Source organism: Pseudophryne corroboree, chromosome 1, assembly GCF_028390025.1.
Source record: "Pseudophryne corroboree isolate aPseCor3 chromosome 1, aPseCor3.hap2, whole genome shotgun sequence".
NCBI lineage: Eukaryota > Metazoa > Chordata > Amphibia > Anura > Myobatrachidae > Pseudophryne > Pseudophryne corroboree.
In genome coordinates, this window is record NC_086444.1 from 696339567 (window position 1) to 696356723 (window position 17157).

The 17157-nt window shown below is 47.6% G+C and overlaps 1 protein-coding gene across 5 annotated transcripts in view; it reads left to right on the plus strand.

The window, feature by feature from the left end:
- Nucleotides 1-17157, plus strand: part of BTBD2 (BTB domain containing 2) — a 127994-nt gene that overhangs the window by 78051 nt on the left and 32786 nt on the right. For all 5 annotated transcript variants that reach the window (XM_063914802.1, XM_063914803.1, XM_063914806.1 and 2 more), the window contains 2 exons: nt 8625-8781; nt 8973-9078. In XM_063914802.1, the coding sequence (XP_063770872.1) occupies nt 8625-8781; nt 8973-9078 (263 nt within the window). The remainder of the gene's footprint in view (nt 1-8624; nt 8782-8972; nt 9079-17157) is intronic.

The following is a 17157-nucleotide window of genomic DNA, read 5'->3' on the forward strand; positions in this document are numbered from 1 at the left end:
CCAGGTGTAATATGGCGTTTACTGTGACAGCGTCCCAGAGTGACAGGAGAGGATACAGGAATGTACACATCAGGATAACAGATGGGATCCGGTCCTGGAGCGCTGAGCCAGCCTTAGGAGGCATCTGATGGGTAAGAAATGGCGTCCAGATACCCGGATCGTGACACGCACTATCCAACTTCTGTCACGCCATGGGTGGGTTCTCAATTTACAGATCTCCCAACTGGAGCCAACTCAGCGGCTCCTATTCCTGGGGATGTTACTGGATACTGTGGCCCAGAAGGTGTTCCTCCAGGAGGACAAGGTGAGAACACTTCAGGCGATGGTTCTCCGACCTGCTCGAATATCCATCCATCTTTGCAGAAGATTGTTGAGGAAGATGGTTTCCTCATACGAGGCGATCCAATATCTGTGGTTCCATGCCAGAACATTTCAATTGGATCTCCTGAGCAATTGGTCTGGCTCACATCTTCAGATGCACCGGATGATACGGCTGTCACCTCAGGCCAGGATTTCCCTCCTGTGGTGGCTGTAGTCTTCCAATCTCCTAGAAGGCCGGAGTTTCGGGATTCAGGATTGGATCCTCCTCACGACAGAAGCGAGTCCGATCAACATTCTGGAACTTCGGGCAATCTACAATGCTCTGCTTCAGGCCTCTCATCTATTGAGGGATCACGCGATCCAGGTACAGTGGGACAATGCCACAGCAGTGGCGTTCATCAATCTGCAAGGAGGGACAAAAAGCGGGGCCTGCATGCGAGAGATGTCAAAGATACTCCCCTGGGCAGAAAGGAATACAAGAGCACTGTCGGCAATCTTCATTCCGGTCGTCACGGACTTCCTGAGTCGTCACGATCTCCACCCGGGAGAGTGGGGGCTTCACCATCCGGTATTCCAGCAGATCAACTGGTGGGGCTGCCCACAGATAGACATGATGGCTTCTTGACTCAATAAGAAGTTTCCTTGGTATTGCTCATGATCCAGGGACCCTCAGGCGAGGGCACTGGATGCACTGATGTCGCCTTGGCCTTACCAGCTGGTCTATTTGTTTCATTCGATTCCGTTGCTCCCATGGGTGCTCAAGCGAATCGGAAATCAAGGAGTCCAGGCAATTCTGATTGGCCTTAGAGGGTGGGGTACACGGATCTTCTGGACATGTCCGTTGAAGACCCTTGGCCTCTACCACTAAGAAGCGATCTTCAACAAGGACCGCTCATCTATCCGGACTTACGTTGGCTCCGTTTGACGGCATGGAAGTTGAACAAACATCCTAGCTCACCAAGGGCCTTTCCAAAAATGTTATTGCTACCATGGTTCAGGCCAGGAAACCTGTGACGTCAAAACACTATCATCCTATCTGGAGGAGATATGTCTCTTGGTGCGAGGAACGCATGTATCCGCCTGCAGAGTTCCCCTTGGGACGTTTCCTCAGTTTCCTGCAGGCTGGTGTGGATAAGGGCTTACGTGTGGGTTCCATTAAGGTCCAGATTTCAGCCCTCTCAATTTTGTTCTTGAAGAAATTAGCAGTCTTGCCAGAAGTTCAGACATTCTTGCAAGGTGTGCTTCACATTCAACCTCCTTTTTTGCCGCCCACGGGACCCTGGGATTTGAATATCGTGTTGGAATTTCTACAGTCCTACTGGTTTGAACCTCTGACGACGGTAGAAGACAAGTACCTCACGTGGAAGACCAGTGAGGTTACTGGCCCTGACTTCTGCTAGGCGTGTCTCAGAGTTAGGAGCTTTATCATGTAAAAGCCCTTACTTGATCTTTTCTGAGGACAGAGTGGAGCTCAGGACTCTGCAACAGTTCCTGACGAAGGTTGTCTCTGCATTCCACTTGAATCAACCTATTGTGGTTCTGTCAAGTTCTGGCACTTCTGCTCCTCCGGAGGCATTGGATGCTGTAGGAGCCTTGAAGATCTATGTCAAGCGAACAGCTCGGATCAGAAAGACTGATTGCTTGTTCGTGCGCTATGAAGCACAGAAAAATGGTTGCCCTGCTTTAAAGCAGTCCATTGCTTGTTGGCTTCGACTTACCATCCAACAGGCCTATGTGTCAGCAGCCTTACATGTTCCTAAGTCTCTGAAGGCCCACTCTACAAGATCAGTGGGCTCTTCCTGGGCGGCTGCCCATGGAGTCTCGGCCTTGCAACTATGCCGAGCTGCTACCTGTTCGGGGAAGAACACTTTTTATTGTGAAGTTCTACAAGTTTGATACCCTGGCCAAAGAGGAGAACCAGTTTGGGCAGGCAGGGCTGCAGCAGTCTCCGCTCGTTCTGGAAGCTTTGGGACATCCCCATTGTACTAAGTCTCCCCAATATCCCTTATGGATGCTAGAGAAAATAGGATTTCTCTAACGTCCTAGAGGATGCTGGGACTCCGTAAGGACCATGGGGTATAGACTGGCTCCGCAGGAGACATGGGCACTTTAAGAAAAACTTTGACTCTGGGTGTGCACTGGCTCCTCCCTCTGTGCCCCTCCTCCAGACCTCAGTTTGAGACTGTGCCCAGAGGAGGATGGGTGCACTGCAGGGAGCTCTCCTGAGTCTCCTGCTAAGAAAGTATCTTTGTTAGGTTTTCTATTTTCAGGGAGCACTGCTGGCAACAGACTCCCTGCATCGAGGGACTGAGGAGAGCGGAGCAGACCTACTTAACTGAGAGGCTCTGCTCCTTAGGCTACTGGACACCATTAGATCCAGAGGGATTGGAACACAGGTTCGTCCTGGGCGTTCATCCCGGAGCCGCGCCGCCACCACCGTCCTCACAGAGCCGGAAAAAAGAAGAAAGAAAGAAAGAAAGAAGAAAGGCGGCAGAAGACTTTGTGAGCTTCACTGAGGTAACGCACAGCACTGCAGCTGTGCCCATTGCTCCCATACACCACATATATTCCGGTCACTGTAAGGGCGCAGGGGGGGCGCCCTGGGCAGCAATATAAACCTCTCCTATGGCAAAATGAATTATATACATGTACAGGTGGGCAATGTACATGTATATTAAAGAGCCCCCGCCATGTTTTACATATTTTGAGCGGGACAAAAGCCCGCCGAGGGGGCGGGGCTTCTCCCTCAGCACTCACCAGCGCCATTTTTTCTCCACAGCACCACTGAGAAGAAGCTCCCCGGACTCTTCCCTGCTTGACACACGGTGAAAGAGGGTTTTAAAGTAGAGGGGGGGGCACATAATTGGCGCGCATATATACTATAACACCGCTACTGGGTAAACAGTCTGTGTTTTTTCCTGGGTTATATAGCGCTGGGGTGTGTGCTGGCATACTCTCTCTCTGTCTCTCCAAAGGGCCTAAAAGGGGAACCTGCCTTCAGAAAAGAGATTCCCTGTGTGTGTGGAGTGTGTTGGTACGCGTGTGTCGACATGTTTGACGATGAAGGCTCACCTAAGGAGGAGGGGGAGTGCATGATTGTCAGGTCGCCGTCGGCAACGCCGACACCGGACTGGATGGATATGTGGAATGTCTTGAATGCTAATGTAAATTTATTACATAAGAGATTAGACATAGCTGAGGCTAGGGAACAGTCAGGTAGTCAGACTGTGCCTGTCCCAGTGGCACCGGGACCTTCCGGGTCTCAAAAGCGCACATTATCCCAGATCACTGACACAGATACCGACACTGATTCAGATTCCAGTGTCGACTATGAGGATGCAAAGTTACAGCCAATAGTGGCTAAGGGTATTCGTTACATGATTATTGGTATTAAAGAGGTTTTGCATATCACGGAGGAACACGAGGGTACACGTGTATAAAGAGAAAAAACCTGAGGTCACCTTTCCGTCCTCGTATGAGCTAAGCAAATTGTGCGAAAAGGCTTGGGAATCTCCAGACAGGAGATTACAAGTTTCCAAGAGGATTCTTATGGCGTATCCCTTCCCACAAAAGGACAGGATACGATGGGAATCTTCACCTAAAGTAGACAAGGCATTGACACGCTTATCAAAGAAGGTAGCACTGCCATCCCAGGATACGGAACCCTCAAGGATCCTGCTGATCGTAAGCAGGAAGTTACCATGAAGTACATTTACACACATTCTGGTACTATTATTAGACCGGCTATGGCTTCGTCCTGGGTTTGTAGTGCTGTCGCAGCATGGACAGATTCCTTATCTACGGAGATTGAGACCCTAGATAAGGATACCATTTTAATGACCCTAGGGCATATCAAGGATGCTGCGTTATATATGAGGGATGCTCAAAGAGACATTTGTTTACTAAGCTCCAGAATAAATGCTATGTCTATTTCTGCTAGGCGACTCTTGTGGACCCGGCAGTGGACGGGGGATGCCGACTCAAAGCGGCATATGGAGTCGTTGCCTTACAAGGGGGAGGAGTTGTTTGGTGAAGACCTCTCGGACCTTGTCTCTACTGCTACAGCAGGTAAATCAAATTTTTTGCCTTATGTTACCCCGCAACCTAAGAAGGCGCCGCATTACCAAATGCAGTCCTTTCGTTCCAATAAAAACAAAAAGGTACGGGGTTTGTCCTTTCTTGCCAGAGGTAAAGGCAGGGGAAAAAAGCTGCACACAGCTAGTTTCCAGGAGCAGAAGTCCTCCCCTGCGTCTGCAAAATCCACCGCATGACGCTGGGGCTTCCCTGGGGGAGTCGGCTCAAGTGGGGGCACGTCTTCGATTTTTCAGCCACATCTGGGTCCACTCACAGGTGGATCCCTGGGCAATAGAGATTGTTTCCCGGGGATACAAGCTGGAATTCGAAGAAGTGCCTCCTCGCCGGTTTTTCAAATCGGCCCTACCAGCTTCTCCTTCAGAGAGGGAGTTAGTGTTAAAGGCAATTCAAAAATTGTGTCTTCAGCAGGTGATAATCAAGGTTCCCCTTCTGCAACAAGGGAAGGGGTATTACTCAACCCTGTTTGTGGTCCCGAAACCGGACGGTTCGGTCCGACCCATTTTGAATTTAAAATCCCTGAACCTGTACTTAAAAAGGTTCAAGTTCAAGATGGAATCGCTCAGAGCGGTCATCGCCAGCCTGGAGGGGGGGGGGGATTGGATGGTTTCCCTGGACATAAAGGATGCATACCTTCATGTTCCGATATTCCCTCATCAGGCATTCCTGAGATTTGCGGTACAGGACTGTCATTACCAATTTCAGACGTTGCCGTTTGGGCTTTCCACGGCCCCGAGGATTTTTACTAAGGTAGTGGCGGAGATGATGGTACTCCTGCGCAAGCAGGGTGTCGCAATTATCCCATACTTGGACGATCTCCTCATAATGGCAAGATCTCGAGAGAAGTTACTGGACAGCGTTTCACTGTCTGTGAGGACAACACGGCTGGATTCTCAATATCCCGAAGTCGCAGCTGGTTCCTACAGCACGTCTGACCTTTTTGGGCCTGATTCTGGACACAGACCAGAAAAAGGTTTTTCTTCCGATGGAAAAGGCTCAGGAGCTCATGGCTCTGGTCAAGAACCTATTAAAGCCAAAGACTGTTGCAGTGCATCACTGCACACGTGTCCTGGGGAAGATGGTGGCGTCTTACGAGGCCATCCCCTTCGCCAGGTTCCATGCGAGGACTTTTCAATGGGACCTACTGGACAAGTGGTCCGGGTCTCATCTACAAATGCATCAAATGATCGTTCTGTCTCCCAGAGCCAGGGTATCTCTCCTGTGGTGGCTGCACAGTGCTCACCTCCTAGAGGGCCGCAGGTTCGGCATTCAGGACTGGATCCTGGTGACCACGGACGCAAGCCTCGGAGGTTGGGGAGCAGTCACACTGGGAAGAAATTTTCAAGGTCTCTGGTCAAGTCTAGAGACTTGTCTTCACATCAGCGTCCTGGAATTGAGGGCCATATACAACGCCCTACGTCAAGCGGAGGCATTGCTTCACGACAAGCCAGTCCTGATTCAGTCGGACAATGTCACAGCAGTAGCTCATGTCAACCGCCAAGGCGTCACAAGGAGCAGGGTGGCAATGGCAGAAGCCACCAGAATTCTTCGCTGGGCGGAAGGTCATGTAAGCGCACTGTCAGCAGTGTTCATTCCGGGAGTGGACAACTGGGAAGCGGACTTCCTCAGCAGACACGACCTGCATCTGGGAGAGTGGGGACTTCATATGGAAGTCTTCGCACAGATCGTGGGTCAGTGGGGACTGCCCCAAATAGACATGATGGCGTTCCGTCTCAACAAAAAGTTAAAGCGGTATTGCGCCAGATCAAGAGACCCTCAGGCGGTAGCGGTAGACGCCCTGGTGACACCTTGGGTGTTCAGGTTGGTCTATGTGTTTCCTCCTCTTCCTCTCATACCCAAGGTGTTGAGAATAATAAGACAAAGAGGAGTGAGAGCAATCCTCGTGGCTCCGGATTGGCCACGAAGGACTTGGTATCCAGATCTGCAGGAGTTGCTCACAGAAGATCCGTGGCCTCTTCCTCTACGGCAGGACCTGCTGCAACAAGGGCCCTGTCTGTTCCAAGACTTACCGCGGCTGCGTTTGACGGCATGGCGGTTGAACGCCGAATCCTAGTGGAAAAAGGTATTCCGGATGAGGTCATTCCTACTCTGATCAAGGCTAGGAAGGACGTGACATCGAAACATTATCACCGCATATGGAGAAAATTATGTTTCTTGGTGTGAGGCCAGGAATTCTCCTACGGAGGAGTTCCATTTGGGCCGTCTCCTTCACTTCCTTCAGACTGGAGTGAATTTGGGCCTAAAATTAGGGTCCATAAGGGTTCAAATTTCGGCCTTATCCATTTTCTTTCAAAAAGAATTGGCTTCTCTTCCTGAAGTACAGACTTTTTTAAAGGGAGTACTGCATATTCAGCCCCCGTTTGTGCCTCCGGTAGCGCCTTGGGACCTTAATGTGGTGTTAAGTTTCCTTAAGTCACATTGGTTTGAACCTCTTAACACGGTGGAGTTGAAATACCTCACTTGGAAGGTGGTTATGTTGTTAGCCTTAGCTTCAGCAAGGTGAGTTTCGGAACTAGCGGCTTTGTCACATAAAAGACCCTATCTGGTTTTTCATGTGGATAGGGTGGAATTGAGGACTCGTCCTCAGTTCCTTCCTAAGGTGGTCTCATCTTTTCATATGAACCAACCTATTGTTGTGCCTGTGGCTACGCGTGACTTGGAGGATTCCGAGTCCTTGGATGTGGTCAGGGCTTTGAAGATTTATGTGGCCAGAACAGCTAGGGTCAGGAAGACAGAAGCACTGTTTGTCCTGTATGCAGTCAACAAGGTTGGCGCTCCGGCTTCTAAGCAGACTATTGCTCGCTGGATCTGTAACACGATTCAGCAGGCGCATTCTACGGCAGGATTGCCGTTACCAAAATAGGTTAAGGCCCATTCCACTAGGAAGGTGGGCTCTTCTTGGGCGGCTGCCCGAGGGGTCTCGGCTTTACAGTTGTGCCGAGCAGCGACTTTGTCGGGTTCAAACACCTTTGCAAAGTTCTATAAGTTTGATACCCTGGCTGAGGAGGACCTCCTGTTTGCTCAATCTGTGCTGCAGAGTCATCCGCACTCTCCCGCCCGTTTGGGAGCTTTGGTATAATCCCCATGGTCCTTACGGAGTCCCAGCATCCTCTAGGACGTTAGAGAAAATAAGATTTTACACCTACCGGTAAATCTATTTCTCGTAGTCTGTAGAGGATGCTGGGCGCCCGTCCCAAGTGCGGACTTCTCCTGCAAGACTTGTATATAGTTATTGCTTTAATAAGGGTTATGTTATAGTTTAATCGGTTTGGACTGGGACTATGTTGTTTGTTCATACTGTTAACTGGGTAGTTTCTCACAAGTTATACGGTGTGATTGGTGTGGCTGGTATGAATCTTGCCCTTGGATTAACTAGAATCCTTTCCTCGTACTGTCCATCTCCTCCGGGCACAGTTTCTCTAACTGAGGTCTGGAGGAGGGGCATAGAGGGAGGAGCCAGTGCACACCCAGAGTCAAAGTCTTTCTTAAAGTGCCCATGTCTCCTGCGGAGCCCGTCTATACCCCATGGTCCTTACGGAGTCCCAGCATCCTCTACGGACTACCAGAAATAGATTTACCGGTAGGTGTAAAATCTTATTTTTAATTACCTACTGGGAAATCCTTTTCTTGTAGTCCATAAGGGATATTAGGCGCCCGCCTCAGTGCGTTGACTTTTCTGCAGGTTCTCTTTTTTTTATAGTTACCTGTTTAGCTGTTGCTGTTTGTTGTTACCAGCCATTGCTGGTTGTTGTATGTTAGTGGTGTGCTGGTGTATAAATTTCACCACTTGTTATGTTCCTTCTCTCAAATATGTCCTTTCTCATTCGGCACTGTTTTACCTATAACTGCCTGTGGGAGGGGGCATAGAGGGGGGGAGCCAGCATAACCAGTGAAGAAATTTAAAGTGCACCGGCTCCTTTGGACTCCGTCTATACCCCATCGTACTAAGTCTCCCCCTACCCCTTATGGACTACGAGAAAAGGATTCATCGGTAGGTAATTAAAATCCCATTTTATCCATAACTTGAGGCACAAAAGTGCGTGCGTGTGTGTATGTATGTGTATATGTATGTATGTATATATGTGTGTGTGTGTGTGTGTGTGTATTCTAATATTTGTGCATATATGTGTGTGTATACGTATGTTTTAATTATATTACATTCAAACTAATTTGAATTAATACTGTTTGAGGTTCCTGTATTCTGACGAGGTGCAGATTGGACCTGAGACAGTCATGACTACTCTGTACACAGCGAAGAAGTATGCAGTGCCAGCACTGGAGGCCCATTGTGTGGAGTTTCTGAAGAAGAACCTAAGGGCTGATAATGCTTTCATGTTACTTACTCAGGTATGTGGAATGCAGTGTATTGATTAACAATGGAAATTTTGCGTCTGTTCATGCTTATTTTAATGGGATTCCTCATTGACAATCCTCCGTTCAGTGGAGAATCTCTAACCACTTCTGTCAGAAGGTTACTTTAAAATGAACATGTGTTTTTTAAAATACTAAATCTTATTTGTCTTTCACACTTTTTCCAGGCTCGCCTCTTTGATGAACCTCAGCTTGCCAGTCTCTGCTTGGAAAATATAGATAAAAACACTTCTGATGCCCTAAATGCAGAAGGATTCACTGACGTAGATTTGGGTAATCTGCTCGTAGTTTACCAGCTTAGCCACGTATTTTCCATATGTACAATTACATATATAAGTGTGATTCAGTAATACTGCAAATTAACGATTTTCATTATAGTGGGAGGAGTTCCCAGAATAATATGTCAAAGCGGGACACTATTTCTATATAAGTTGTTTCAGTGACAATGTAACAGCGATCACCTTTAAAAGATTTGTGAGAACATCTCAGATATAATTTTTAGGTGTTCGATGTTGTATATTGATTGAAAACCTCTTATATAGAAATGGTGGCCAGCTTTGACATGCAGTGCATCCGGAAAGTATTCACAGCACTTTACTTTTCCACATTTTGTAATGTTACAGCCTAATTCCAAACTAGAATAAAAAAATGTTTTACCCCTCAAAATTCTACACACAATACCCCATAAAAAGTGTGTTTGGGATTTTTGCTAATTTTAAAAAAATCAAAAACTATAAAATGTACATAAGTATTCACCGCCTTTGTTCAATACTTTGTTGATGCACCTTTTGGAAGCAATTGCAGCCTCAAGTCTTTTTGAATATGATGCCACAAGCTTGGCACACATATCTTTGGGCAGTTTCGCCCATTCCTCTTTCAGCACCCCTCTAGCTCCATCAGGTTGGATGGGAAGCGTTGGTGCACAACCGTTTTCAGATCTCTCCAAAGATGTTCAATCGGATTCAAGTCGTTGTCCTGCTGAAAGATGAACAGTCGCCCCAGTCTGAGGTCAAGAGCGCTCTGGAGCAGGTTTTCATCCAAGATATCTCTGTACATTGCTGCATTCATCTTTTCATCTATCCTGACTAGTCTCCCAGTTCCTGCCGCTGAAAAACATCCCCACAGCATGATGCTGCCACCACCATGCTTCACTGTAGGAATGGTATTGGCCTGGTGATGAGCGGTGCCTGGTTTCCTCCAAACATGACACCTGGCATTCACGCCAAAGAGTTCAATCTTTGTATTGTCAGACCAGAGAATTTTGTTTCTCATGGTCTGAGTCCTTCAGGTGCATTTTGGTAAATTCCAGGTGGGATGCCATGTGCTTTTTACTAAGGAGTGGCTTCCGTCTTGCCACTCTACCATACAGGACTGATTAGTGGATTGCTGCAGAGATGGTTGTCCTCCTGGAAGGTTCCTCTTTTTCCACAGAGGAATGCTGTAGCTCTAACAGAGTGACCATCGGGTTCTTGGTCACCTCCCTGACTAGGTCCCTTCTCCCCCAGTATAGTCCAGGTGGTTCCTAGCTTCTTCCATTTATGAATGATGGAGGCCACTGTGTTCATTAGGACTTTTAAAGCAGCAGAGAGATATAGAGATATAGAGATATAGAGAGATAGAGATATAGAGAGATAGAGAGATAGAGAGATAGAGAGATAGAGAGATAGAGAGATAGAGAGATAGAGATATAGAGAGATAGAGATATAGAGATATATATATTATATATTTTACCCTTCCCCAGATTTGTGCCTCAAGACAATCCTGTCTTTGAGGTCTACAAGCAATTCCTTTGGCTTCATGCTTGGTTTGTGCTCAGACATGTACTGTCCAGTGTGTGACGTTATATAGAGAGGTGTGTGGACATGATTTGGAATGGCAATCAACTGAATTTTCCGCAGGTTGACTCCAATTAAGGCGTAGGAACATCTCAAGGATGATCAGTAGAAACAGAATGCACCTCAGCTCAAATGTGAGCTTCTTGGCAAAGGCTGTGAATACTTATGTACATATGATTTCTTAGTTTTGTATTTTTAATAAATTTGCAAAAAAAAACCACACCAAACCTTTTTTTTTCACGTTGTTATTGTGTGTAACATAAACTGTGGAAAAAGTGAAGCGCTGTGAATACTTTCCGGATGCACTGTATTAATTCTGGGTATATATGTTTGTCTCTGTACAAGTTGCTTTTTCTTTGCGCTTTGTTTCTGAGTATATTTGCATTATTATGGTGGGAATATTCCTTGGTTACATGGCACTATAAAGCAAGTGTACTGTTCTGATTATTAGAGTGATACCTCCTCCCCATTAAAATATAATTTAGTGAATGCATTATTGAATAAATAGTGTTGTCAAGATGCATACAATTTTGCTTGTACACAGATGGCTGCTGAGGCAGTTTAGAATCAGAATCTGCTTTATTGGCCAGGTATACTTGCGTATACAGGTTGAGTATCCCTTATCCAAAATGCTTGGGACCAGAAGTATTTTGGATATCGTATTTTTCCGTATTTTGGAATAATTGCATACCATAATGAGATATCATGGTGATGGGACCTAAGTCTAAGCACAGAATGCATTTATGTTTCATATACACCTTTCTGCACACAGGCTGAAGGTCATTTAATACAATATTTTCAATAACTTGTATATTAAACAAAGTTTGTGTACATTGTGCAATCAGAAAACAAAGGTTTCACTATCTCACTGTCGCCCAAAAAAGTCTGTATTTCGGAATATTTGGATATGGGATACTCAACCTGTACTAGGAATTTGTCTTCAGTTTGCTATACAACAGCCAAGTTGGTAACAGATACGCGGGGGGGTATTGGGGAGGCAAGTGAAGTCATACAGATAGGTATACATAGGGGCACAAGCGAGTTACATGTACGTCTAGTCGGTCAATGTTCAGGAGTTCAGCGGGTGGACCGCTTGGGGAAAGAAACTTTTGATGCTTCTGGTGGGGACAGCCTTGTAACGCCTGCCTGAAGATACCAAGTTAAACATGCTGTGGCCAGGGTGTAGCTGGTCCTTTACTATTTTCGTTGCCCGCTTTTTAGCTCTGGACAGGTCCTGGACTGAGGGAAGGTCGCCCCGATCTTCTCAGCAGTTCTGACCACCTTTTGGAGCCTGCATCTGTCCCTCGTGCTGGCGGAGCCGTACTATACCAGTATCGAAGAGCACAGTACCGACTCCACAATTGCAGAGTAGAAGAGGAGCAGAAGCTTCTGTGGGATGTTGAACTTCCTTAGTTGCCTGAGGAAGAACAATCTCTGCTGCACTTTCCTGACAGTGGCATCAGCGTTGGACCCCCATTTAAGGTCCGGGGAGATTGTGGTCTCTAGGAACTTGAAGGAGTCCATTAGCGATACAACACTGTCAGCAATCGTAAGTGTAGGGGCACTAGCTGACTTCTTCCTGAAGTCCACTATCATCTCAACCATTTTGAGGGGGTTGAGCTCAAGGTTGTTGTGGCTGCACCACTGGGCCAACCGGTCTACTGCCGTCTATAGGCCATTTCGTCCCTGTCCTTGATGAGGCCGATGACGCTGGTGTCGTCGGCGAATTTGATGATCTTTACTGATTGATCCTCTGAGGTGCAGTCATTTGTGTACAGGGAGAAGAGCAGGGGTGAGAGGACACAACCCTGAGGGGCCCCTGTACTTATGGACCGCGCTTGAGAGATGAATTCCCCCGCTTTCACCACCTGTGTCCTATCTGTCAGGAAGTCTACTATCCAAGAACAGGTAGCTTCTGTGACCCCTGGGAGAAAGTAATTTGGGGTGGAGGATGCTGCGGACAATTGTATTGAAGGCCGAGCTGAAACTGACAAACAGGACCCTCACGTAGGTACTGAGAATGTCTAGGTGCTGTAGAATGTAGTGCAGGCCCAGGTTGACTCTCATCCAGGTTGACTTAGTGTTTGTAATAGACACAAGCACCTAAAAAGAGTGGATTGAATATTTCTCTATCGTCCTAGTGGATGCTGGGGTTCCTGAAAGGACCATGGGGAATAGCGGCTCCGCAGGAGACAGGGCACAAAAAGTAAAGCTTTAGTATCAGGTGGTGTGCACTGGCTCCTCCCCCTATGACCCTCCTCCAAGCCAGTTAGATTTTTGTGCCCGGCCGAGAAGGGTGCAATCTAGGTGGCTCTCCTAAAGAGCTGCTTAGAAAAGTTTAGCTTAGGTTTTTTATTTTACAGTGAGTCCTGCTGGCAACAGGATCACTGCAACGAGGGACTTAGGGGAGAAGAAGTGAACTCACCTGCGTGCAGGATGGATTGGCTTCTTGGCTACTGGACATCAGCTCCAGAGGGACGATCACAGGTACAGCCTGGATGGTCACCGGAGCCTTGCCGCCGGCCCCCTTGCAGATGCTGAAGTAAGAAGAGGTCCAGAATCGGCGGCAGAAGACTCCTCAGTCTTCTAAAGGTAGCGCACAGCACTGCAGCTGTGCGCCATTTTCCTCTCGGCACACTTCACACGGCAGTCACTGAGGGTGCAGGGCGCTGGGAGGGGGGCGCCCTGGGAGGCAAATGAAAACCTATTTTGGCTAAAAATACCTCACATATAGCCTCCGGAGGCTATATGGAGATATTTAACCCCTGCCAGAATCCGTTAAAAGCGGGAGACGAGGCCGCCGAAAAAGGGGCGGGGCCTATCTCCTCAGCACACAGCGCCATTTTCCCTCACAGAAAGGCTGGAGGGGAAGGCTCCCAGGCTCTCCCCTGCACTGCACTACAGAAACAGGGTTAAAACAGAGAGGGGGGGCACTAATTTGGCGTTAGAAATATATAAAACAGATGCTATAAGGGAAAACACTTATATAAGGTTGTCCCTATATAATTATAGCGTTTTTGGTGTGTGCTGGCAAACTCTCCCTCTGTCTCTCCAAAGGGCTAGTGGGTCCTGTCCTCTATCAGAGCATTCCCTGTGTGTGTGCTGTGTGTCGGTACGTGTGTGTCGACATGTATGAGGACGATGTTGGTGAGGAGGCGGAGCAATTGCCTGTAATGGTGATGTCACTCTCTAGGGAGTCGACACCGGAATGGATGGCTTATTTAGGGAATTACGTGATAATGTCAACACGCTGCAAGGTCGGTTGACGACATGAGACGGCCGACAAACAATTAGTACCGGTCCAGACGTCTCAAAAACACCGTCAGGGGTTTTTAAAACGCCCGTTTACTTTAGTCGGTCGACACAGACACAGACAGGGACACTGAATCCAGTGTCGACGGTGAATAAACAAACGTATTCCTTATTAGGGCCACACGTTAAAGGCAATGAAGGAGGTGTTACATATTTCTGATACTACAAGTACCACAAAAGAGGGTATTATGTGGGATGTGAAAAAACTACAGTAGTTTTTCCTGAATCAGATAAATTAAATAAAGTGTGTGATGATGCGTGGGTTCCCCCCGATAGAAAATTATGGGCGGTATACCCTTTCCCGCCAGAAGTTAGGGCGCGTTGGGAAACACCCCTTAGGGTGGATAAGGCGCTCACATGCTTATCAAAACAAGTGGCGGTACCGTCTATAGATAGGGCCGTCCTCAAGGACCAGCTGACAGGAGGCTGGAAAATATCATAAAAAGTATATACACACATACTGGTGTTATACTGCGACCAGCGATCGCCTCAGCCTGGATGTGCAGAGCTGGGGTGGCTTGGTCGGATTCCCTGACTAAAAATATTGATACCCTTGACAGGGACAGTATTTTATTGACTATAGAGCATTTAAAGGATGCATTTCTATATATGCGAGATGCACAGAGGGATATTTGCACTCTGGCATCAAGAGTAAATGCGATGTCCATATCTGCCAGAAGATGTTATGGACACGACAGTGGTCAGGTGATGCAGATTCCAAACGGCAAAAAGGTGTATTGCCGTATAAAGGAAGAGGAGTTTTTTGGGGTCGGTCCATCGGACCTGGTGGCCACGGCAACTGCTGGAAAATCCACCGTTTTTACCCTCAGTCACATCTCTGCAGAAAAAGACACCGTCTTTTCAACCTCAGTCTTTTCGTCCCTATAAGATCATATCTGCCCAGGGATAGAGGAAAGGGAAGAAGACTGCAGCAGGCAGCCCATTCCCAGGAACAGAAGCGCTCCACCGCTTCTGACAAGTTCTCAGCATGGCGCTGAGACCGTACAGGACCCCTGGATCCTACAAGTAGTATCCCAGGGGTACAGATTGGAATGTAGAGACGTTTCCTCTTCACAGGCTCCTGAAGTCTGCTTTACCAAGGTCTCCCTCCGACAAGGAGGCAGTATGGGAAAAAATTCACAAGCTGTATTCCCAGCAGGTGATAATTAAATTACCCCTCCTACTACAAGGAAAAGGGGTATTATTCCACACTATATTGTGGTACTGAAGCCAGAAGGCTAGGTGAGACTTATTCTAAAAAATTTTTGAACACTTACAAAGGTTCAAATCAAGATGGAGTCACTCAGAGCAGTGATAACGAACCAGGAAGAAGGGGACTATATAGTGTCCGGGGACATCAGGGATGCTTACCTCTATGTCCCAAATTTGCCCTTCTCACTAAGGGTACCTCAGGTTCGTGGTGCAGAACTGTCACTATCAGTTTTAGACGCTGCCGTTTGGATTGTCCACGGCACCCCGGGTCTTTACCAAGGTAATGGCCGAAATGATGATTCTTCTTCGAAGAAAAGGCGTCTTAATTATCCCTTACTTGGACGATCTCCTGATAAGGGCATAGTCCAGGGAACAGTTGGAGGTCGGAGTAGCACTATCTCGGATACTGCTACAACAGCACGGGTGGATTCTAAATATTCCAAAATCGCAGCTGATCCCGACAACACGTCTACTGTGCCTAGGGATGATTCTGGACACAGTCCAGAAAAAGGTGTTTCTCCCGGAAGAGAAAGCCAGGGAGTTATCCGAGCTAGTCAGGAACCTCCTAAAAACAGTGCATCATTGCACAAGGGTCCTGGTAAAAATGGTGGCTTCCTACGAAGCAATTCCATTCGGCAGATTTCACGCAAGAACTTTTCAGTGGGATCTGCTGGAAAAATGGTCCGGATCGCATCTTCAGATGCATCAGCGGATAACCCTATATCCAAGGACAAGGGTGTCTCTCCTGTGGTGGTTATAGAGTGCCCATCTTCTAGAGGGCCGCAGATTTGGCATTCAGGATTGGATGCTGGTGACCACGGAGCCCAGCCCGAGAGGCTGGGGAGCAGTCACACAAGGAAAAAATTTCCAGGGAGTGTGATCAAGTCTGGAGACTTTTCTCCACATAAATATACTGGAGCTAAGGGTAAAATTATAATACTCTAAGCTTAGCAAGACCTCTGCTTCAAGGTCAGCCGGTATTGATCCAGTGGGAAAAACATCACGGCAGTCGCCCACGTAAACTGACAGGGCGACACAAGAAGCAGGAGGGCAGTGGCAAAAACTGCAAGGACTTTTCGCTGGGCGGAAAATCATGTGATAGCACTGTCAGCAGTGTTTCATCCCGGGAATGGAAACTGGGAAGCAGACTTCCTCAGCAGGCACGACCTCCACCCGGGAGAGTGGAAACTTCATCGGGAAGTTTTTTCCACATGATTGTAAACCGTTGGGAAATACCAAAGGTGGACATGATGGCGTCCCGTCTGAACAAAAAACGGGACAGGTATTGCGCCAGGTCAAGAGACCCTCAGGCAATAGCTGTGGACGTTCTGGTAACACCGTGGGTGTACCAGTCGGTGTATGTGTTCCCTCCTCTGCTTCTCATACCTAAGGTGCTGAGAATTATAAGACGTAGAGGAGTAAGAACTATACTCATGGCTCCGGATTGGCCAAGAAGGACTTGGTACCCGGAACTTCAAGAGATGCTTACAGAGGTTTTATGGCCTCTGCCGCTAAGAAGGGACTTGCTTCAGCAAGTACCATGTCTGTTCCAAGACTTACCGCAGCTGCGTTTGTCGGCATGGCGGTGGAACGCCGGATCCTAAGGGAAAAAGGCATTCCGGAAGAGGTCATTCCTACCCTGGTCAAAGCCAGAAAGGAGGTGACCGCACAACATTATCACCACATGTGGCGAAAATATGTTGCGTGGTGTGAGGCCAGGAAGGCCCCACAAAGAAATTTCAACTCGGTCGTTTCCTGCATTTCCTGAAAACAGGAGTGTCTATGGGCCTCAAATTGGGGTCCATTAAGGTTCAAATTTCGGCCCTGTCGATTTTCTTCCAGAAAGAATTGGCTTCAGTTCCTGAAGTCCAGAATTTTGTCAAGGGAGTATTGCATATACAACCCCCTTTTGTGCCTCCAGTGGCACTGTGGGATCTCAACGTAGTTCTGGGATTCCTCAAATCACATTGGTTTAAAACCAGTCAAATCTGTG